This window comes from Alligator mississippiensis, chromosome 2, assembly GCF_030867095.1.
Source record: "Alligator mississippiensis isolate rAllMis1 chromosome 2, rAllMis1, whole genome shotgun sequence".
Lineage (NCBI taxonomy): Eukaryota > Metazoa > Chordata > Crocodylia > Alligatoridae > Alligator > Alligator mississippiensis.
Window position 1 is genome coordinate 224,277,250 of NC_081825.1, and position 22,008 is coordinate 224,299,257.

General features: G+C 41.9%; 1 protein-coding gene across 3 annotated transcripts in view; it reads left to right on the plus strand.

The window, feature by feature from the left end:
- Positions 1-22,008, plus strand: part of HSD17B12 (hydroxysteroid 17-beta dehydrogenase 12) — a 160,285-nt gene that overhangs the window by 106,919 nt on the left and 31,358 nt on the right. For all 3 annotated transcript variants that reach the window (XM_019476896.2, XM_059722765.1, XM_014602109.3), the window contains 3 exons: positions 3,491-3,601; positions 10,466-10,530; positions 12,488-12,532. In XM_019476896.2, coding sequence (XP_019332441.1) covers positions 3,491-3,601; positions 10,466-10,530; positions 12,488-12,532 — 221 coding nt within the window. The remainder of the gene's footprint in view (positions 1-3,490; positions 3,602-10,465; positions 10,531-12,487; positions 12,533-22,008) is intronic.

The window sequence follows — 22,008 nt, forward strand, 5'->3', positions numbered from 1 at the left end:
GTGCTTTTGCATAGAGCACCTTTTTTAATGGTAATGAAAATTGTCACATGTATTGTAAAACTGCACAAATGACACGTGCAGCAGTGTCCTATTTTGCTGCTTCACTTGCCCAATCTAATTGTACGTATTTGCTATATTGCCTCCTCTACCTCAGTGTCCTATAAGATTTCATGTGTGCGCATGTATGTGTTAACATTAGAACAGATGTGTTCAAAAATAGAATCTTACCACCTCCCTGTCCCCACCACAGTAAAAAGATGTTGAACTTGATTTTCTTCTGACGCTATCACAAGACTGCTGCTGCAGTAGGGGCTTAACGGTATTTACGTCGTCATTTGACATAGCAACATCTCCTTGGGGATTTTTAAACAATGCAGCTGTTCATGAAAGATGAAGAGGGGGAAAAATAGTTGCATCTGTCATTAGGGATGTTAAGGGGGGGGGGAAGCAGCAAGCAAGCCAGTGAGTGCAGTAGGTTCATGATTCTGCATGAATGGGCAACAGAATCATGGGAGCTGCTACTTTTATTGAATGGAAGAGAGCATCATGGGAATGGGGGTGCTTTAATTTTTTGTGAATGATTTTTTTCCTCTTTAAAATTGACACCATTTTTATGAATGATCTTTTAAAAATTCCATAGCCATTCTTACAACATATACAAATTCCTTAAGGAACACTGAGGTACTGTTTTGTATGACCTTATTTAAAATATCTATTTTATTTTTTATTTATTTTTGCCTTCTATGTTTTTGCTGCTGCCTAAGAAAGAAGCACTGAGCCAATTTTAATTAAAGCAGAATACATTTAACTTGATGGAAACTATTATTCCTTGTACAAATAAGAATTTTATGCTTGAATAAAATATCTGGAATACCTGAATGTGTAATGTCTGCATTACTACTTTGCCAAGAATGGAAGTGACTCTGTACTGAGTGATTTGGAAATTAACCTATAAGTGTTTTTGCCTCCCTTCCCCCATCCCTTGTTCTGCCACCCTTTCTTCTGTGCTTCTTGGGCTCCTCGATCACTGAAGAACCAAAGAAGATAGCCAATATAGGACCAGAGGAGTCTTTGTACACTGGAGCAAGACCTGCACCAATTCCCCTTTGCTAATATTAGTGAGCTAATTATATATACAGAAACATGCTAAGGACTGTTGCTGAGATGTTGCACTTTAGAGGAAGGGCGGGTAAAATATAACTGGCAGGTTGAATCTGACCCCCCAGGCCATTCTATCCAGCCTGCAAGGCTGCTTAAAAAAACAATTATTACTGACCCACAGCTGCCCCTCTGAAAGTCCGTGGGAGGCAGGCTTTGAGGTTGTGCGCCATTGGACTAGACGGGCTGTGTTTCCACCTCCGTGGGGCTCCTAGCAATCCATCTGGGAGCCTCATGTGAAGGCACCGAGCACAATGACATGAGACTGGACAGCTAGCGAGTGGGGAGGGGAGCTCCTGCCTGCAGCAGTGGGGTTTTGTGGGTATGTGTAGCCCCCCAACCCAGCCACTGTGCACAGCCCTGGTTGCTGGCAGCAGTAACAGCAGCAGGCATTGGGCCCTTGGGGTGTTCCTGGCCTGCAGCAGGCAGAGTTCACTGGTGGCGCACTGCTTCTGCTGAATCCCAGGAGCTGCACGTGGCAGCACGGAGCTGGCCTGCTGGCATGCACCTTTGACTTCAATTCCGACTCAGACCAGACTGGCTCCGTGCCGGCATGTGCAGCTCCTGGCACTGCAGGTGGGAGTCTCACTTCATCAGGCTGGAGCAGGCCAGCTCCGTGCCTCTACGTGGGGCTTCCAGCACTCCAGCGGGGAGCCACACATAGCAGCATGGAGCCCACCTAGCCTGATGCCTCATGACCCCATGGCTCCCAGCCCATGTGCCATCCAGCTGGGCAGTCTCCATGCCTCTACATGCAGCTCCCTGCTGGAGTTCTGGAAGCCCCATGTAGAGGCACGGGGTTAGTCGAGCCTGATGGTGTGTAGCCCTCGCCTGTAGTGCTGGGAGCCCCATGTGCTGGCATGGAGCCAGCCCTGTCTGGCTTGAAGACATGGGCTGTTGGGCTGGGCTGGGTCAGGCAGGCTCCATGCCTCTACATGCAGCTCCTGGGATTCAGCTGGAGCCACATGCTGCCCTGGGGGCTCTGCCTGCTGTGGGTCAGGAGTATCCTGAGGGCTTGTTTCCACCTGCTGCTGCTGCCCCCAGCAGTGGGGGCTGTGCACCATGGGGGTGGGGAGGCAGGGAGGTGTGTGGTGGGGTGGCCCACACCCCCACCACTCCTTCACAACTCTCCCTCCCTCACCCCCACAAATGTCTCTGCCTTCTCTATCTCTCTATTTTGAGCTATTATGCAGTCACCTCATACACTATGCAAACACATGTAAATCAGGACCAGAATATTTGTTGAAATAAAATTAAAACATGTTATAGTTGTTTGATTTTTAGTATATGATTTGGGTTTTTTTTCTGGTTCCAAGATGGCAAACCCCATTTACCAAAATGAGTACTTCGTGAGGCGGTGGGGGGCGCAGACATGCAACAGCCATTTCGGAGGCAAAGGTCAGAGTTTGGGGGTGGGACTTCCGGACCCAAGATGGCAATTGGGGGCAGGGCTGCCCTTGCGGCCCTCAACAGATCACCAAAAATTGTTAATTGGCCCTCCAGCTGAAATAATTGCCACTCTTGTGTTGGAGGAATGTTAAATTTGCTTTTACTTTTCTGTTTTGCACAATCTATAACAAGGTTGTCCAAGTGGTGGCCCACAGGCCATGTGCAGCCTTTGAGAGGTTAACAAGTGGCTCCTGGGCTCCCACCCAGCTGATAATGCCCCAGTTGCTCGAGATTCCCCACTTCCACTGCATAATGCAGCCCAGAGAGCCGTGCAGCATAGCACCACAGGGGAGCCTGCTGCAGGTGAGGTGGTGCACTGCGCAGGGGTGGGGGGTGCCCACCCTTGTCCACATGCACACAGTACAATGGCATGGAAGAGTGGCCCCCTGCTTGCACATCTAGTGCAATGGGGTGAGGGAGTGCCAACCTGTGCTCGTGGTCCCTGATAGCACAGCCCCTTATGTGGTTTGCAGCCCTGAACCGATTAGAAGTTGGACAGCCCTGATCTCTTAAGAACCTATGTAGTGTGTACCTGTCATCCACCTGGGCCCTCGTGTACAAAAGGTAATGAATCATCTGAGGCCTTCCTGGTGAGGATAAAAAAATTAGTAGTACAGTGCATCTTTTTTAGTTTAACTAGGGTAGGATTTTATTTGTAATACACTTAAATGTGCATTTAAACCAAAACAGCAGGTACGCTAGCTTGGCACAAGTTAAGGTGATGTTATGTATCCTTATGATGTTGACTTACATTGCAGTGGTTTCTCTTAAACCATCAAAATTTAAGTACCTTCAGATCTTTAAATCGGGAATAGACCAGTTGTTTTGACTTAACTGTGCCCTACTTATTTTAATTCTCCTTTTTTGTCTTTATTATTTTCAGAAGAGAAGTTCAATGTGGAAACAAAAATTATTGTTGCAGACTTTGGAGAGAGAGAAGATATTTACACTAAAATTAAAGCTGCATTGGAAGGCTTAGAGATTGGTGTTTTAGGTTTGTATCTGAACTATTTATAAACTTATGCTGGGGACTTTTGTCTAGATACCTCTACTACTTTGCCTTTTTTGTCAGTATTGAAATTAGCCTGCAGAGACCACTGATGTAACTAGACTAAAAAAAACCAAATGACTGCTTTCTATATATTTCTGTTTGTCTTATTCCCAAAAATATCCCTGTTCAATATATTAGTTGCATCTCTGCTCAAATTTCTTTCTTAATCAGAATGCTTATGACAATGCCTTTGGGTATTTTAGTTTAAGTTGTATTATGAAAGACCTACCTTGGGCCATGTGTGCTACAACTACCCGACAGTCTCATTTCAGAGTCCTAATAAGACCCCCAGATTATGCATCTAAATACCTGTAAATCAGTTTAATTTAACTAAACTTTTATTGGCATTATAAACTGTATAAGTATTGTCCAGCTTGTTGGTAGGGCTGTGTACAAATCAAAGTTCTGCCACCTTAGGTCTTCATTTTTTTTGTATATGTAACTATCCTAGATAAATTGCATAATAATTGGAGTTTGATCCTCTGTGCCCTTTAATCAAAGAGTTTGATATTTATTGCTTAATACCCTCTGGTTACTCCCTACAACTTAAATTATGCCTTAAATTATCGCATATCACAATACACATATTATAGAACAGTGGTCTCCAACCTTTATAAGTAGATCACCTTTGGTATTTTGAAAGCAACCCAAGATCTGCTGTGCGCTGCTGCCCTTCTCCCCCTTCCGCCCAGCGGGTAAGTCTGTGGGGAGGGAAGATTGAGTCAGAGGGAGAAAAAATTATTTTGGGGGCAGGTAAGTCTCAGCAGGTAAATCCTACGTGGCCGGGGCCCCACTCAACTTACCCTGCTCCTGCCTTTGCAGCACCGTCCCTTGCCGCAGGGGCCTCGATATAGCCCCTGCCCCTTCCCTTTCCTTCCCCATGGACTGACCTGCTGAGCTGGGGCATGCACGTGGGCACTCATCCCCCCACCCCAGCCTCAGATAGGCTCCGAGGTCCACCAGTGGATCAAGGTGCACTGGTTTGTGACCGCTGTTGTAGAAAAATGTGCATAGAGGACACCAGCAGCTAATCTTATCCACTCCGTGCTCAAGGCAGGGTCATCCCTGTTCAAATCATCCCAACCAAATATTTGTGAAACCAGAATAATATAAGCTCTCTAACTTTGACCTAATGCTTTGTCTTCATAAGACATTAAGGGGGTACAGTTAGATTTGTAATTCTTAGAAGTCTAGTGGTCCTACTTTATGAACTCATACTGACATATGAACAAAAAAAGTAAGCATGTGCATGCGTGCCTGTGTGTGTGTACACATGTTTTCACTAGTTCTTGGGGGCTGAGGGGAATGGTGCATCTGTGATCACGTGTCAGAGCGAAAATTCTTCTGCATTTATTTTAAAACTATAGCACTAATTAAATTAAATGTTTAGTGTTTTTATATTAACAGCTGAGTTCTTTGGAAAAAATGTTGCCTTTTAGTTACAGAACTCTTGAAGCTTAATAGTTGGGCTGTAGCATAAAGTCATTGACTCTTGCTTCAGGAGGTTCAAGTTTAACTGTTCTTCTAGTATTTTTTTTAGCCCTATGGTTTAGCTGTTGTGCTCAACCTTTTTCCCCACCAAACCAGATGGACAGTGTCTTGTCCATCCACGGGCCAGATCCTGCCAGTGGTCCCAATATGGCACTGGTGCTGGCTTGGGCTCCATCTGGCCATGTAGAGAGGGTAGGGGGCAACCCGGCCACAACCCAGCTCCATGGGGGAAAGAGGGCATGGCTGGCCCAGCCCAGCCCTGTGTGTGGAGGGAGAGTGGCCCAGTTCTCTGGGGAAAGGAGGTGTGACTTGGCCCCACAGTAGGATGGGGCCACTTCACTTATACAATCACTGTAAAAGTTCAGATAAAATTATAGTTGGAGAAGAAGCTGGTGTAGGTGTGGATATCTCAACAATGCAGTCTGGGTAGAGAATACAGAGGGTGAACCCATTTAGGATCTTGCTGCTCTGGTCCCTTGAAGAAATTTTCATGAAATAAACTTAACTATGCTCCTTCTACGCTTCTTGATTTCATAATATACACCAAACGAAGATCAGGTTGACAGTTAAGTCAGTATCGCGTAACTGCACTGTCATACCTATCATCCAAATATCTCAGGACTGCCACTATTTTTTATACTTGCATGAAATGCGTAAGAGTATATCCACATTAAGATAAAGTACCCCCCCCCGATGTCACGTGTTGATAGCATGACATTGGCGACTGGAATGAACGTTGGACTTCTGACTCTGGTTCCTCCTGCTCCTTCTATCAGACTTCACTTTTTCCCAGACAAGAACAAATGAATGAGGCATAGTTTGTCCATATGTAAGAAACAAATCTAGGATATTTCTTCATAAAATGGGCTAAGTGAGGAGGCCTTGCTTGGCTCTGAGTTTGTTGCCCTCACTCACTTCAAAACTGTGAAACCGGCACCTAGGTATATTCTTAGGTGTTTTTTTTCTGTATCCTCTATTTAGAGATCAGTTGTCATCCACTGTCATTGCATGTCTTCCCAAACTTCTGAGCTGTTGCTTAAACTCCTGAGTGGTAGTTGTGATAGCTGTTGCTTTTAGAAAGACACCAGTATATACTGGGTCAAAACAGGTTTCTTTCAGATAGAATGATAAACAGATGGTAATTAAACTTTGTTAGATACTTTTATTCCTTTAAATGGAAGAGGACTGTTCCGGAAAACAACATCTTGCCAATTACCAGAATTAAAAAAAAAAAAAAAAAAGTAGTTTTAAAAATTCAAGACACTGCTCAGAGTTGTGGCACTGGCAGTCCAAAGTCTGTGTTCGTGCTCCTGCTAGCCATATGCTTCTCCATTTAAACATATGCACATGGTTATCTGAGGATGTGTGGGTTGATGGCATTAGCGATAAGGTAAAATAGCCATTCCAGGCAGCAGTGCCCTCAAGCATGCTGTGCTATCCATACAGGCTATATCCCAATCCAGAACTGTTTTAGTTACTTCAGTGCAGTGCCATGGGAAGGTTAATCATCACTACTGAATGATGATACCAATAAGATGACAGCCATGTCAATTAACCTGCTAGCAATGCTGTGTGGCTGCAGATAAGGATACACCTGAGAGTACCATTGCTGGAGATGTTAAGTTTGCTGTGTAGACATGGTACAATCATGTTAATTAAGTACTTGGAAACATGTATTCCTCTTTGGGGCTTCACTTGGGCTGTTTGGTAAGAGTTTCTAGATAGCAGCTCAGAAGCACTCACTATCCTGGGGTGTGGCCATCTTCATTCTTCCTAATTTAATTTTAATCCTTGGTTTATGCATAAAATAACTTGTACCTGTACTAGGCTGAATCAAGTGCCCCATGATTATAACTTATTTACAGATTGAAATCCTTATAAACTCCTTTTTATTGAGAAGCTGTTTCTCACCCACATATGAAGGCTAAAGAGTTTGCATAATGTTTTGCTGTGTGTTCAAAACAGCGTCTGTCAGTGACTTCAAACATGTGCTAACTTCAGCAATGTGTTAAGTAGGCAGAGATGGGGGATTTTCCATTAGCTACTTTTGAAACAATGACATTCTCAATAAATGACAGACCTAAGGCACTGTCTAGGTTAGCAGGCTTAACTTTTTCCAGGAAATATATGTGGGGGTTTTGTCTGCTAATTTCTCTCTTGTTTGAGTTTAAAAAAAAAAAAAATCCTTGTGATAAAACAATGTTACTTGAGTTACAAGCGAGAAGGACTGCATTAATACACATAGGAAATCTTACTACAAATGTGTGCATATGAATGTAAGACTGAGGACACAAATGACACAAGCTTCTTGTGAATTTCCCTCCTTCTGTTTGCTCACAAAAATGGAGCAGGCAGGCAGGTGATTAGGACCAGACCTTGTCTGTTGATGCCCATTTTCATATTATCACCTCTACACAAGAGGAAGCAGTATGTAGTCGTCGTATTTGAGATGTCCAGAATTAAGTATTAGCTCTAAAAATTAGTTATTAAAGACTCACATTTCATGGAATTCTTTGTAAAATCATCTGATGGTTCGACTTTGAATAGTGAGCTTCTAAAATTCCTCTTTTAGCAGAGCTAGACTTTGATTCTCTGTTGTAGAGTCAAAATTTTAAATCACGTTTAACTTCTTCTCTTGCAATTGGCAGTCCAAATGTAAAACCATTGAAAATTGATTACTAAAACTGACCATATTCAATTTAGGCTCCAGTTTGCAAAAAGAGCTGGATGGGAGGGGGGTGTTAAATATTTCCCTCCCACATTTAATATAAAATGACAACTTTACAGTGAATCCCTAAACACCCTATCCCTCAGGCTGTGCCCTGGAGACTCCCTTCAGATGCAGGGAGTGACAGCTGTCAAAAAATGGTTTCATTTAGGATGAGAGGCATTGAAAATGTTGTCCCTCTCTGAAGAATGGTAAGGGTGGCTCTATTGTTAAACTTGTATCTTTCTCTGAGTATCACAAATGTTTGCTGGCAGTTTGCAGAGTACTTGGAAATGAGATTAAACAGCTAATATAGTAAGGAATCCCTAAAAATGTGTTGACATGGGCAAGCAGTTGCAGTAGTCGTTATAAAGATGATACAAAATGGTGACTAGGAGAGCTTCAGTGAGGCAGACTTTTGAATGATGTTTGACAAACCTGTATTTTATCTTCTGCCAGCTTCCTGTATACATTTCCTGTATGTTTTTAAAGTTTTTTTTCAGGCTGGGTGTTGAAATGCAAAGCTTCTTTCTGAAGTTCACAGGCAGAAAAGCTTCCATGGCATTTTTAAAAAAGTTTTCCCCAGTGTACTTGGTTTCAGTCCTCTTTACTTTAACTTACACCCCAGACCTGAATTCATTTCAGCAGTGCTGTTCAGTATATAACTTGTGCAGTACTTCATGATCCTATGGGATGGAAGGTATTGTAGAAATGTAAAATGTCTCCACAGCAGCTGATTGTTACACAATTGACTTGAGTGAGATTAATAGCAAATAATTGCATGAATCAGATTCTGTTTTTCATGCCACAATGTATACTGTATCGTCTCAATTTCTTCAGACTTCATAATACTCGAGCAGCATCATTCCTTAGTGGTGGTAGAAGGTTTTCCCCAACTCAATAGTATTTTTAGATTAGCAGAGTATGAATACTGGCTTCATATTTGAGAACAAAACTTTGCCATTTGCAGTATTACATTAAAAATAGTTTTAAGCAGCTGACAGATTCTCTCAGTTAAACGTGGCCAATAGGGAAAGATTTCACAGATCCGAAGTGTGAAAACAACTTGTAAAACAGTTTTTGCCATGGCGAATCCCCGTGTAATGAGGCTTTGCATATAGAGAGAAAGCAAAACACAAACCTTTTAAAAAAATAAGATAATCTTTGTCAAAAACATAGGCTGCTTAATGTACTAAGATTGTCATTAATGAGCTTTCTCCCTCATTCCTATTTGTGTTTTCCCCTCACCACCACCCCCCCCCCCCCCCCCCAAGCCATTGAAGCTCTTTCATGGAGTGCTTGGGATGAGCTGGTAGACTGCATGTTGGTTCCTGCTGCCATCTACTGCCTTGACACAGCAGTTGCTGATTTGGAGTGGTATTTTGCTGTTTCAGCGTATTCCCTTTTTTATGGGTCTCTTCTGCTATAAACAGCGTGCATGCACTTTTCTTTGCAATAATTATAAGACTGAGCAGAGCCATAGTGACCGCTTGAAAGCAATCAGTGCCCTAGAGAGCTTGGGTCAGTTATTTTTTGCTGGGAGAAAATTAGACATCTCTTGAAGTTACTGGGGAAACTGAGTGGGATGGTTTTTCTTTTGAAAACTTTGAAGTTCTCACTTAGGATGCTCACAGGTACTGAGAGGTATTTCTTGGGTTCTAATTTTATTCAAGTGACTAGAAACTTTTTTTTTTTCTGTCTATACATGTGCTTTACTTCTCCCCAGTAGGTAGAGATGGGAAATGAGAAGTATTAATAAACACTTTTAACATAACTGGAGGTTTCCGAAGTGTTATTACAAGTATTTAAAAAAATTGTACAGGTAGTCTTGGTTTCCATCTCTCCAGATGTTCAGACTTAATTCCTTATAGTGAGGGTTGGATCCCTAGTTCTTTATGTTCTTCATGCATGCTAAAGAATGGGTTCTTGCCTCCTCCTATATATGCATTTGAGGAAGATATGTAAAGATTAATTTATTTAAACATAGAGTTGAATGTGCTTCTTGTCTCCATGATTTGAATTTTAACAGAGTTAAGGCCCTGACTTGGAAAGGAGGTCATAACTTTTGGAACAGGGATCTCCACGTATGAAGGTGGATAAGTTCTCAAAACCTAGCTGGTCCCATTTAAGAGTTTGATTGGACCCTCACCTTCATCTTATCCACTAGTTCTGTGGGCCAGATGAGTGGCATGCGGTTAGGCCTAGATGAGTGCCTGGATCCCACTTTGCACTGCCCAGATCTTGACTTGCTCATCTGTAGGGTTCTCCACAGGTCCAGAAATTTGGCAGCTGTGTAGCAGCAGTTAATGCTGCTACCACACCCCTTCCCTCAAACCCATAGGGAGCCTTGCAGGCTGGATGACAGGGTTCCATGGGCTGGATATTGCCTGTGGGCTGGGGGTTGAACACCCTTGAACTAGGACGGAGGAGTGTATTTCCAGTGTAGGAAAGTGTTGTATCATGACTGCATCAAGGATTTGCAATTACAAAATGTCTTAATGTGGCATTGTTAATTTTCAAGTGAGACTTGTAATTCCAAGTCATCAAAGCTACAGAACTGAATTGTGACAGCTAGCAGAGCTAAATAAAACTCTTTGCTTCTGTTTCAGTCAACAATGTAGGGATTTCATACGCTTATCCAGAATATTTCCTTGATGTTCCAGACCTGGATAATGTAAGTGTTTTATATATATAACTTGACTCTGCTATGGTTTTCTCACTTAAGAATAAACTTGTACTAGATTGGTTCAGGCTGGAATACTTGTTAAATCAGGTTTTCTAAGTGTGATTATAATTCCAAGGCAAGTTTCCTCCCCCGCCCCCAATTTATCAAGGGGGAGCTTGGAAATGAGTACAAGGCAGTGAGGAGCAGGGGCAGATAGCTGCTATGGCTATGCTGCCTGCACCCCACCCTTGTACCACCTCTGCATCCTTCTCCCTCAGCCTCAGGCCCCTGCCCACTCCCCCACCTCATCTTTGCTCCCATGCTGGCAGGCTTGGTCCTCGCTCCAGCCTAGGATATGGAACACAACCTCAACCTAGCCCAGCCCTGTAGCAGTGGTGCAGGCTCTGTTGCTGCTGTGGCATGAGGGCTGGTGTTGTACCCTATGCCCTAGTAACAGTGCAGGTATACCATAGTACCAGTGCAAAACAGCCCAAAACAGCGGGGGGGAAAGGTACAGATAGGGTAGGGGGTGGGGGTTTGAGGCTGGGCAGGGGTGTCAGGGACAAGTGGGGGAAGAAGGGGTGGCACAGAGAAGGCTGCCTGCCCTCCTACAACTTGCCTTCTACACTGTCTCCCTACCATCTCCCTTTTATCTCATGTATCTCTACCACTGTTTTCCCCACTGCAGTGATGGTGAGGATGAATTTAAAATGGCCCTCTGATAATTAGATTCTTTACATGGAAGATTATAACAAATTTTATAAATTTTCCACATGTAGAATCTACAAAATCTAATTATGGGGGGGGTCATCTAAAATTCAGGGTCATCTTAGATTCACGTACACATGGAAGTATTCAGTTCACGTGAACAAAAGCAGCACAAGTTGCACTTGCTTTCGATATGCACTCTGGCCACATGAAAACTCATTTCTCAATGAATACATGCCAGATTTAATCTATTTAAAATGCTCAAGTGCAACACTTTCATGTTTACAAATGTGTATAATAAACTTGAGATTTGTCCATCCCTTGCCCTAGTCTCATATTCTATGAACTCAAACAAGTTAATGGAAATATTGCTGCTTTTGTTCACCAGCAACTAACCTTGTAAATCTTTTAAGTGTTGTAATTTTTTTTTCATGTAATGATTAAGACTTATATTAGTAAATGAATTAAATTGTTAAATAGTTTTATAATACAGTGAATAGTAAATACCAGCTTTTAAAAAAATACATCTCCCTTACAAATAATCATGTTGTTTGGAGTACAGTGTGTCCAGTATATCAGAATTTATATTAATCATAAGTATTGAATACCATAAGATACCATGTTGGTACCTTGATAAAAGAGCAAAGATAAGACTTATAAGGAGCCATGAGAATCGATCAAGAAAATACCTAAGGTACTAATTTACTTTAATTGATTAAAAGCATTATTGATATTGGGAACAGTTGCAGATTTCCTCAATAATGGTGTTTTCAATAATATAGAAGTAATAATATTACTTCCTGTCTGTATCCTCTTTATTAAGGTAGGTGTTGACCACAGTATAATGGTATTGAGGGCAAATTGTCTGAAATGGGGATAGTTCCAGTTTAGAATATGAACTTACACACTTCACCTTTTGAGCTATATGTTTACTCTGCATTATTTAAGTAACGCTTAGATAATTAAGAAACTCTGCTTTATATCCAACTAATATATAATCTAAAATTAAATAAAGAAGCTTCTTTGCATGTATTTGGGGAATTACCATTTGTATCTGTGACCAGGATCTAGGATAGCTGACTCGAAATGTATATGCATTTGTTTCTGATGTGAGGATGGTCTATTATTTTACTGGAGGAGGAGGTTTTTGGCTCAAATCTGGGTGCATTTATAATTGGTCCTAAGATTTAAAATGCCAGAATATACTGGTTTAATATTTATCAGTCATTTTTCTAGAAATCATTTCTTTTTGTTGCAGACAATCGACAAAATAATAAACATTAACATCATGTCTGTTTGTAAGGTAAGTGCCCTTATTAACATTTGCACTTGAAAATGCAAGTATTCTAAATAGTGTTGGATCACCTGTTACCAATAAATTCTTTTAAATTCCTTGGCAGATTCACTGTCCTCCTTTTTAAACTCTTAAAAATCACCTGTCCTCCTGCCTTCTCATCAGACTGTTCTTAAATTATGTTGCAAAAAAGACATCTTAATATAAATGATTTGCAAATATGTCATATAGGTATCTATAAAGGAAAAGAATAAGCAAGATGTGTGTATAAAGCAGGGGCGGGCAATTATTTTTGGTGGAGAACTGCTTACTCAGTTTTGGCAAACCATCGAGGGCCACATGGCAGGCAGCCAGGGGCAGATGCATATTAATTTTCTAAATTTTTTAGGGGCCCTGCGGGCCGGATAGAATGGCCTGGTAGGTTGTATCTGGCCCCTGGGCCGCATTTTGTCGACCCCTGATATAAAGCAATACTTCCATATAGGGCTGTCAATTCATCACCATTAACGTGTGCAGTTAATGTGTTAATTGGTTCTTGCATAAATTTTTTTAAAATGTGTTAATGTCACGTGTAGTTTTGGAGCCCACACCTGGGTTTCACTCTGCTGCCGTCACTGCGACCTCTGGGCCGCCCAGCAAAGCAGCAGTGGCAGTGCAGAGGAGCTGCCATACAAGTCTGGACATATGCTCAAGGCTGCTGCTGCAGAAAGGTAGGCTGGGGTGAGGCATGTACACAGACGCACAGAGACAGACAGACACTAGAGGTATACCAATATATCAGTGTCATATCGGGACACCGCGTACAGGCATGCAGCTGCAGCGTGTAGAGCAGCACCCAATAGGTAAGTCTCGGGGTGGGGAGGAAAGGTTTTACGTGGAAAACATACAACAGAGTAGGAAAAACTATTGTGTAAAATAGCCTGATTTCTCTTTCGAAATGTAATTTTCTAAAGTTATTTCCTTGCTTTCAGTAGTAGGTTGAATAATTTTGGTAATTACAGTTACCATTATACAGAACATACAAATGTTTTCTTATCTATTAAATCAAAAGTCTGTATGTTGAGAGACAGAGCAGGGCAGAGACTAGAGTTCGCTTGGCCCAAAATAACTTTATAATTCAAGAATGAGGTGACACTTCCTAAGCTTGTTTTGCTTAGGAAATCTATGCTTGTTTGTTAAGAAAGCATGTTAGAAAGGTGTAAGAGTGATTACTCACTCCTGTACCCCTATTTCCATTCATGCTTGCATCTTTTCTTCCATCTGAAGGCTAACTTGTTCTCTCTTGTGGAAACTGAAAAATTAGGTGCCTTGGAGCTGATTCAAAGGACAGGGTTTACCTTTATAATGAGAGTTTGGTAACACTTAAATTACATGGATTACAAAATAATTTAACATTATGCTACCACAGAGCTCAAAACACAATTGCCTGTTTTCTACACAAACAGGTACAGAAACTGAAATAAGGCAATGCTTCTGTAAGAATTTCTCTCTGCTACAGAGCTGAAATTCAACTTAAAGGAAAAAGTATCAGATGGCTACATCAGGTAGTAGATTCAGGTCAACTTGCTATTGTTAACTTTGTTTTGGAACTTTATATTTTGCTTGTAACCTGTGTATGATGTTTATAAATAATGATAGAGGTCTATAAAAACATAGTGTGGGAAAAGTAAACTTTTCCCAGAAACACACACAGGCTTGTGACAAAACACTTGTACCTCCCTAGTCATTCCGTCATTGATCTCTGACTAGCTGTCCTTGAATGAAAAAAAATATAAAATCCAACTTGAACACAAAATTGCAGAACAAGAAGTCATCCACAGACTGAATTGCATTAACCTTGATCTCAACAGGGACTATGGATTCTTATCCCATTATTTGGAGTAGGTGTTTACTTCGCTATCCCTCCAGGTGTTAACTGCCCTTTTTATTTTACTTGATCTAATCCAGTGGTTCTCAGCCTTTTTATACTGAAGGTGCCCCTCAGAAAATGCCAGCTCTTAGATTTTGCTCAATTTTTTTGGACTATAGGAAAAATAATAGAGCAATTCTGCTACAACTCAGACCACAAGAGGTCAGCATGTTTCTGTTGCTATAGAACCCTATTTGAAAGCACTGCTCTTATTTTATAAATCATGTGCAGGTGTTTTGCACAACTAACAAAGTTAATGTTGAGCAGCACCCCACAGCACTCGTGAAATGAACCTGCAGCACCCTGGGTGAAAATCATTGATCTAATCAGTCCACCTGATTTACCTGTCTTAGCAGTCTCCCCTCCATTTGTTCCTTTCTTGCTAGCATTCCATTCCTAACATCTGATAAAGTAGGTTGTTGCCTATGAAAAGTCATACCTTTCTGAGCCATTTCATCTCTATCTAAAGTGCCACTCTGCCCTTCCTTCTGCCTGACTTCAAACCATCACAGCTAACCAACTCTGTCCTGAGATGTGACATCTTTAGTATACCACTGGAGGGAGCCCACCATTCAATGATTAAAGACTTGAGCAGGTTGTATAAACTATTAAAAGTGCACTCCACTCTTTTTATTCAAGAATTTGATCAGATTTTCCTACAGCATCCTGCCTCTGTAGATGCTAGAATTAATATTCTTTTTGAGCTCTTGTCCGCTAGAAATATACATAACACATATACATGAAATATTTCATGAATATTTAATCTGTCAGTAGATATAGTGGGTATATCTAATAAAACCCGTACTACTGTTGGTATGTGTCCCATAGTAGGCTCAAGTCAAGAATATTTTGGTCAACTGGGTCTGTCTAGGTGCCCTTACCATCATTGGGCCTCAAGTTGCACTTCATTTTTCTCACTTAGAGAATCTACAGTGTTTGAAACTCTTTGTGCACTGTGTGGTCTTATCCTTTTAATATGTAAATAGATGCTTAATGGATAGTTAGTGATTAGGTTCAGTGTATTTGAATAGTGTTTTCTTTTTTTCCTTTTATGAAGAAACTGTTTTTCTTTCTTTGTGAGGTACTCTTGATACTGGGTTCAGTCACTGTCTGAATGCAAGTCTCCAGGCTTCAAAAATTTCCTTTTGTGTGAAGCTGTAATGCCTTTAAACAAGAGGCATGCCAGATGCTTATTGTTGCTGGGAGAGAGATGTGCTGCAGAGAAATGTGCCATCTGTAAGTCATTTTCCAAGAGAACTCAAGAGAGCTGGGGAATCCTGGTTGAAAATGTTTATTTTAGGGAGATCCAAAAGATCCAGCAATGCCTGGGGCAGAAACTTCAAGGCACTTGTCAGTGAAAAAGTGCTCCTGCTGTTGCCTCTCACTTACGGGACTGTCATTCCTGTTGCAGAAGATTCATCCGTCTTTCCCAGAAAAAAACAGGTCGTGGGGAAGAGAGTGTACTGAGCTTACGGGGGAAGAGACAAAGGTTTAATTTTAAAAGCCATAGAACCTGTCAAATCTCAAGGCTTCAGGAGGTTTCTGGATGCTCTTCCCTCATTACCACCTTTCATCTATGCCTACCAGCATCTCAATTTTTATTTCTTCTTAAAGAGTGTATTATGCAAGACCTCTAAATCATTGTCCTAGTTGACGGTTAGTTTCCCTTTTCCAGTCTTACAAGGGTCTTCACCAGCTCAGTTTTTGCTTCAGCACCACTAGAACAGACTGCTTCAGACTCAGCTAAGGAATAACAAACAGGAGATGACTTGGCCCAACTTGATAGGTTCTCATCTTTCTACAATGTGAGTAATGCCTTAATCATTTATTTCCAACCTGGATGACTAGAAGATATTTTAGGAATATCTAGGGATTCCATTTCATGTAGTTTGAGAAAATCTTGAACAATTTTTTCACATGCTTTCCGTTTTGCCACCTGGGTATCTTGTAGTAATAATTAACAAAGGACTCAAGTTTTGTCTGGCTGCACTAATAAACATCCTTCTCTGTACCTTCAACCCTGAAGAGAGCAGCTTGTTGCTATCCAGTCTCATTCCAGGGATCTAAACAATTTTATCCCATGCCTTCCTCACTAGTGGTGGTGGCAGCAAATGAACAGAGTATCACCATCACACTAACATTAACACCTGAAGACGGGGAGCTTAAGAAATTGGACTTGCTGGGATAGGGGCGAAAATTACATCAAGCTTCTTGAATAACTGCGAAATACTTAGCCTTGCTGGTGAAATAATGGGTTTATTAGTTGCAGCTCCACAACAAAATTTAGCTTCTATCACAGCGCAGTAAGGAAACCATGTGTAATCATCCGTGGGACAAGTTTCTAGTGCATTTATGAAGTTGCTGCTTTGGATACAAATTCCAGATTGATGGTAACTGTGATTACTATGCAGAGAGCCTTCTGGCTCCATTTTCTGGGTATCTCTCAAGAAGACCTAGTAACATCTGAAGATCTCACATATGAGGGAAAAGAGTTCTTTAATGCAAAAACAGATGAGTTGTTGCATTTCCTGGAGGACTTGCTTGGATTCTAAGATTCATAGGTTTCTATACGTCTGTGCCTAACCTGTAAACCTTTTAAGCTACAATGACAACAGCAGCAATCCTTTTATTTATTATGCAGGCAGATTTAATAAATTTGACTGTTTGACTAAGAGCAGGGTACAGACCCTTTCAACTCCTTTTCAGGTCTAGCTTCTTCCACTTCCAATTTGAGAACTGAAAATCAAATAAACATGGGTTTTGGAAGGAGCACAAAGTGAGCTATTGAGTCTTGTTTCTTGCCCTAGAATACCTTCCACATTCTTATTGAGCACAGGCACAGTAGATGCAGTAACTTTTCTCTCTCGGAGAAGTAGAAGTTCCTCGGAACACAGGAAAGGTGTGACTTATCTCTCTTGTTTCCCAAAAAGAAAAGTGTGATGACCCATTTTGGACCAAAAGCAACTAAACGCTTTTAGCTGCAAGTTCAAGTTTAGGCACAACCCCTGTAAGCAAATTCCAGAACATCAGAATTTGCCTGAGACTGCTATGCCACTTAGGTTACTGCCCCTACGTAACTCAATGTGCCAGACTTCATTTTTGTATATCAGTATAGGTTTCAGCCTCTCTATCAGTCGAGCAGAAAATAACAGCTGGATATACTAGTACACGTTCCACCAGAAGTCTGGTCATGATCAAAATCATGTATGAACCCGGGAAAAGTCTTTGAAGGCATGCTGTTGTTGTCTTCACTTCATACAAAGATGTTGGTATTAGATGCCTCCAAGTTAGTCTAGGGAGCTCATTTGGATGATCTCTGAACTCCTCACTGTGGACTCTGTACATAAATATCCCCACAGAACTATCCTGGAGCTAATTGAGCACAATCAGGCTGTCTTCTGGTTGTAAGAAATCTGATGAGTAATGATGTACAATAATTCACTCATGTTTTATAAAAGCAGCTACGAGCAATATATGCTTCACCCATGTCAAGAGGCTTTTCATACTTGGAGAAATTTTCATTTCCATCACAAAATCACTCTGGAGGAAGTTTATCTACTAGCTATACAAAGTGTGTTGGCAGATTGCCACAGAAGACTATTTTAAAATGTCTATGAGGGATCCCCTTAGTCACCAGAGAGCAGAAAATGTAATTGGGCTCTAGTGGTTTGTCAGGTAGCACACCACAGTCTTTAATTCCCAGGGTTCTTGCCCACAGACCCAAACCTAACCATCAGACATAAAGTACAATCATTAGAGTTGTACTTTAGACCACCAAACCTTGTGGTCTTTTCCCAGACCCTGAGAGAGTACCCTTCCTTGGTGCTGCAGCCTCTAGCTTCACAGCCTTCCCTCTCTTCCTGTTCCCTTCCCTGGGAGTTTTTAATTTCCTTTGGGCCAGCCACTTATGCTCACCAGCTGGTCCAGTCTTCCTAGGCAAGCACACAATCGCTTTTCTACTGCCTACAGCTGGGCTGCAACCGATGAAACATGAAGTAGAACACTCTTCCATTTATTTATTCTCCCCTCCCCACCTCCTTCTTGGGAGAAGAAATCCTGCTTTTGCATGTATGGACCCCAAGTGGTGGCATATTGAAAAGTCCTTGCAACCTTCTGACAAGTACCACCTCATCAGCCGAGGCTTGGCCTCTCTCATAGCGTTGCGTCATGTTAATGGGGTATGATTGATCAACCAGCAATGAGCCCCTAGGAGATAATGGCAAAGGGTCTCCACTACCCATTGAATTGCCAGACATTCTTTTTCTATTATAGCATATCAGTGCTCTTGGGAGAGGAGCTTTCTACTTAAATACAGGATAGGGTGTTCCCCATCTTCAAACTCTAGGGAAAGGACTGTTCCCAGGCCTCACTCTGAGGCATCCATATGTACAATAAATTCTTTTGTCAAGTCCAGACTGTGCAGGACTGGTGTGCTGCACAGTAACCTTTTTACAGTCCCAAACACTGTCTCACATTTGGATGACCTTTGCAGTGTGCTTTTCCCCACAGCACAGTCAGGTGCTGGACCGGAAGTGGCCACAGATCAGCAAACCCTGTTTTATTTATCTGCCCTGAACTGCCTGTCATGTGGCCCTCGATGACTTGCCAAAACTCAGTAAGCGGCCTCTGCCCAAAATAATTGCTGGCCCCTGGTCTAGAACCATGTGCTGGATCTGGCCACAGCCAGACCCCACACACCAGTCCTGTCTGGCACTCTGGGTCTAAAGGACTACATTGGAGCCCACCTTGTGTGCTGGGCCTGGCCATGGCCTGACCCTGTACACTAGCCCAATATGTAGAGGGCATGCACAATAAACTGCTTCCTAATAGCAGGCACGTATCTGTTCTCTCGCATGTTGAAGTGGTGTCCATCTAACAAGTTCTGTAGTACATTTTATTTTTCTGTAGTCACTTCAGAAGGTTGTAACTACCATTGTAACTTCATCCTAGATCTGTATGCATAAAATCCAAGAAAGTTATCTTGGCTGAAGAGAACGTGTAATCATATTATACAAGTTTTCTGGCTTCTTCCGGGTGGATTATCTAGATCTTGATTTATATAAACCCTTGATTCCAAAGCAGTGTGTCTTAGGCTAGTGTTATCCTCCTAGCTTTTATGTTAAATGTAGCTATCCTCCTACAGATGTTGAATTCCAATATTGGTTGCAGTAAAGCAATGGGAACATCTGTCTCCAATCTTCATTTTATCTGATGCTCAAGTAAATGGAGTAGAAGCTTCCATAACCCTGGAATCTCAGTTGCCTCTTTTCTGAAGTTAGGTCTCTTTGGGGTCAGAACTGGGATTAGGCATTAGGGGCATTTTATAGATGTGCTCCGGGAATGGGCTTGGGGAGGCAGGGCGCTTTAATTAGAATGGCTCTGAAAGCCACTTTAATTAGTGCCTGAAGTGTCACCAGTATCGGGGTCCCTGCACTGAAAAGTGGCGGCAGGGGCAGGGCACTTTAACTTAACTTGTTCGATTAACTTCAGTTCAAGTGACCCAATGTCATTTTTTCAGCGTGGGGACACAGTAACACGTAGTGCTGGAAACACATAATTACCACACACCAGCAGACTCAATTAATTGAATCTGCTCCAGCATGTTGTAATCACAGTGCATTGGAGCAGCTTTTCTGCATGTGTATAGGCACCCTGGGGGGTACAGAAAAGAGGGTGCAATATGCCTTCTGTGTTGCATTACTGTTTGCATTTGCTACACTAGAAATTAGTTGAAGATTTGGCATAACAGAATGGATAGAGCCTGCTTAAAAAGAATGAATAATACCCTGTAATGAGTTTTAATGATCAGGGATCTCCATGTAAAAGGGCTGTTCTTGTATATCAGCCTATGTTGAAGAGTATTATGGCTAAGGAAAAGGTAACTTTAAATAAATTTATAATGCAATGAGGGCAGTCCCATTCAGTTGCCATATACTCATAGAATGCATAGAAGCATATAATAATGTTTAGAGATTTTTACAAATACATAAGAATCTGCATACCAACAACAAATTACTCCTTGCTGATGCATTAAATATAGCCACCTTTTGCCAAAATATATTAACTAAACAACTGAACATTTTTACACCAAGACAGTTATTATGAACATACTCTTCTTTCTCTGGTAAACTTTGGTAATGTCCAGATAATCTGCAACAAGTAGCAGGTTTTATTTGGTGTGGCAGTTCTTCTGTGTAAGTAGTTGCCAGTGCCTGGCCACTTGTTCTGTAACTACTTTCATTTAGAAGAAGACCTGTGACAATTCCCTGGGTACCATTATAGCTTCTAGCTGTGGTCATAGCATCTCAGTAGAAACCAGCAACTTATAAAGGGGATTTGGGGGGGAGAAGGGGGAACACAGGATGGGACATTCTCTGTGAGAGTAGTTGAGGGCTCTTTCCAACTTTTTCTTAACACTTTTTTTAAGTATCCAGCTTTTAAAATCAGTTTACTTTTTAGTTTTCACTTTTAATTCTGTTCTTCAAGGGCGGTGTTTTATATGGCGTGAATATTAATTTATAGCCCCGTACAACTTTGTGGAGTTTGTGGTTCTGGCAGAACAGGGCATCTGTAAATTAAAGGTACTTGGAACTTTATTTTTTAAATTTTTCAACAGTTTGAATTTTTTTTTTTCCACTCCAAATCTGATCGGTATTAAACTTCATTATCCCCCAAAGGCTTTGTCTATATTACCAATCTCTGCCAGCAAGCTATGTCAGGATATAAACAGATGTTGTCAAATGGAGTAGATCAGCTGTGGATCTGGCCTGCCAGTTGATTGAGTCCAGCCCATGGACAAGCACTCACCAATTGATTGGAACTGGTCTGTGGCTCTCTGTATGGGACTGAGCCCTGCTCCCTCCTGCCTGGGGCAGCCCATACCCACTGGCCCTGGCTAGGGTATGCAGCTTCCTGACAGGGCTGCTCCCATTGTAACTGCAGCTGCTTGGGTACTGGTCAGCTCCCCACCTTGCCTCCAGTGGCTCCTCCTCCTCTGGCCCCTGCTGCACTGCTCCAGGTGGTCGGGGTGGCAGGGCTAACTGCAGCTGACCAGCTCCTGCCCCAGCACACTGGGGCTCTAGCTCCAGCTCTCAGCTGCTTTCCACCCATTTTGTCCACTTGGCACAGTGAACAGCCAGCGTTGGGCCACCGAGAGGGTGGAAGGTAGGTGAGAGCTGGTGCTGGAGCCCTGCAAACTCAAGCCCTAAGAGCACCTGCCTAGGGTGGATGGAGAGTGTGAGCGGCTGTGGCTTGAGCTCACCCATGCCATAAATGTAGCAGACGTCTGCCACAATGAAGCAGCATGAATTGATACTGTCTGTACTGCAGCCCCAAATTTAGTCATTTGTGGCACAACAAGGGATCTGTCTGCATGCCCTTTTTGCTGCCATAAACATTTTTATGGCTGCACAAAGGCAATATCTGTTTCCATATTTTTTCAAAGTTTTTAGAAATGAGAACTTGTTTTTTTCTGGGAAACATAGCCAAAATTATTTTTGAAAAAGAAATTGTGTTGCCAAAAACAGCATGTTTCTGGTGCAAATCTTCCACCTGTCTATATTTTAATAGGCTACTT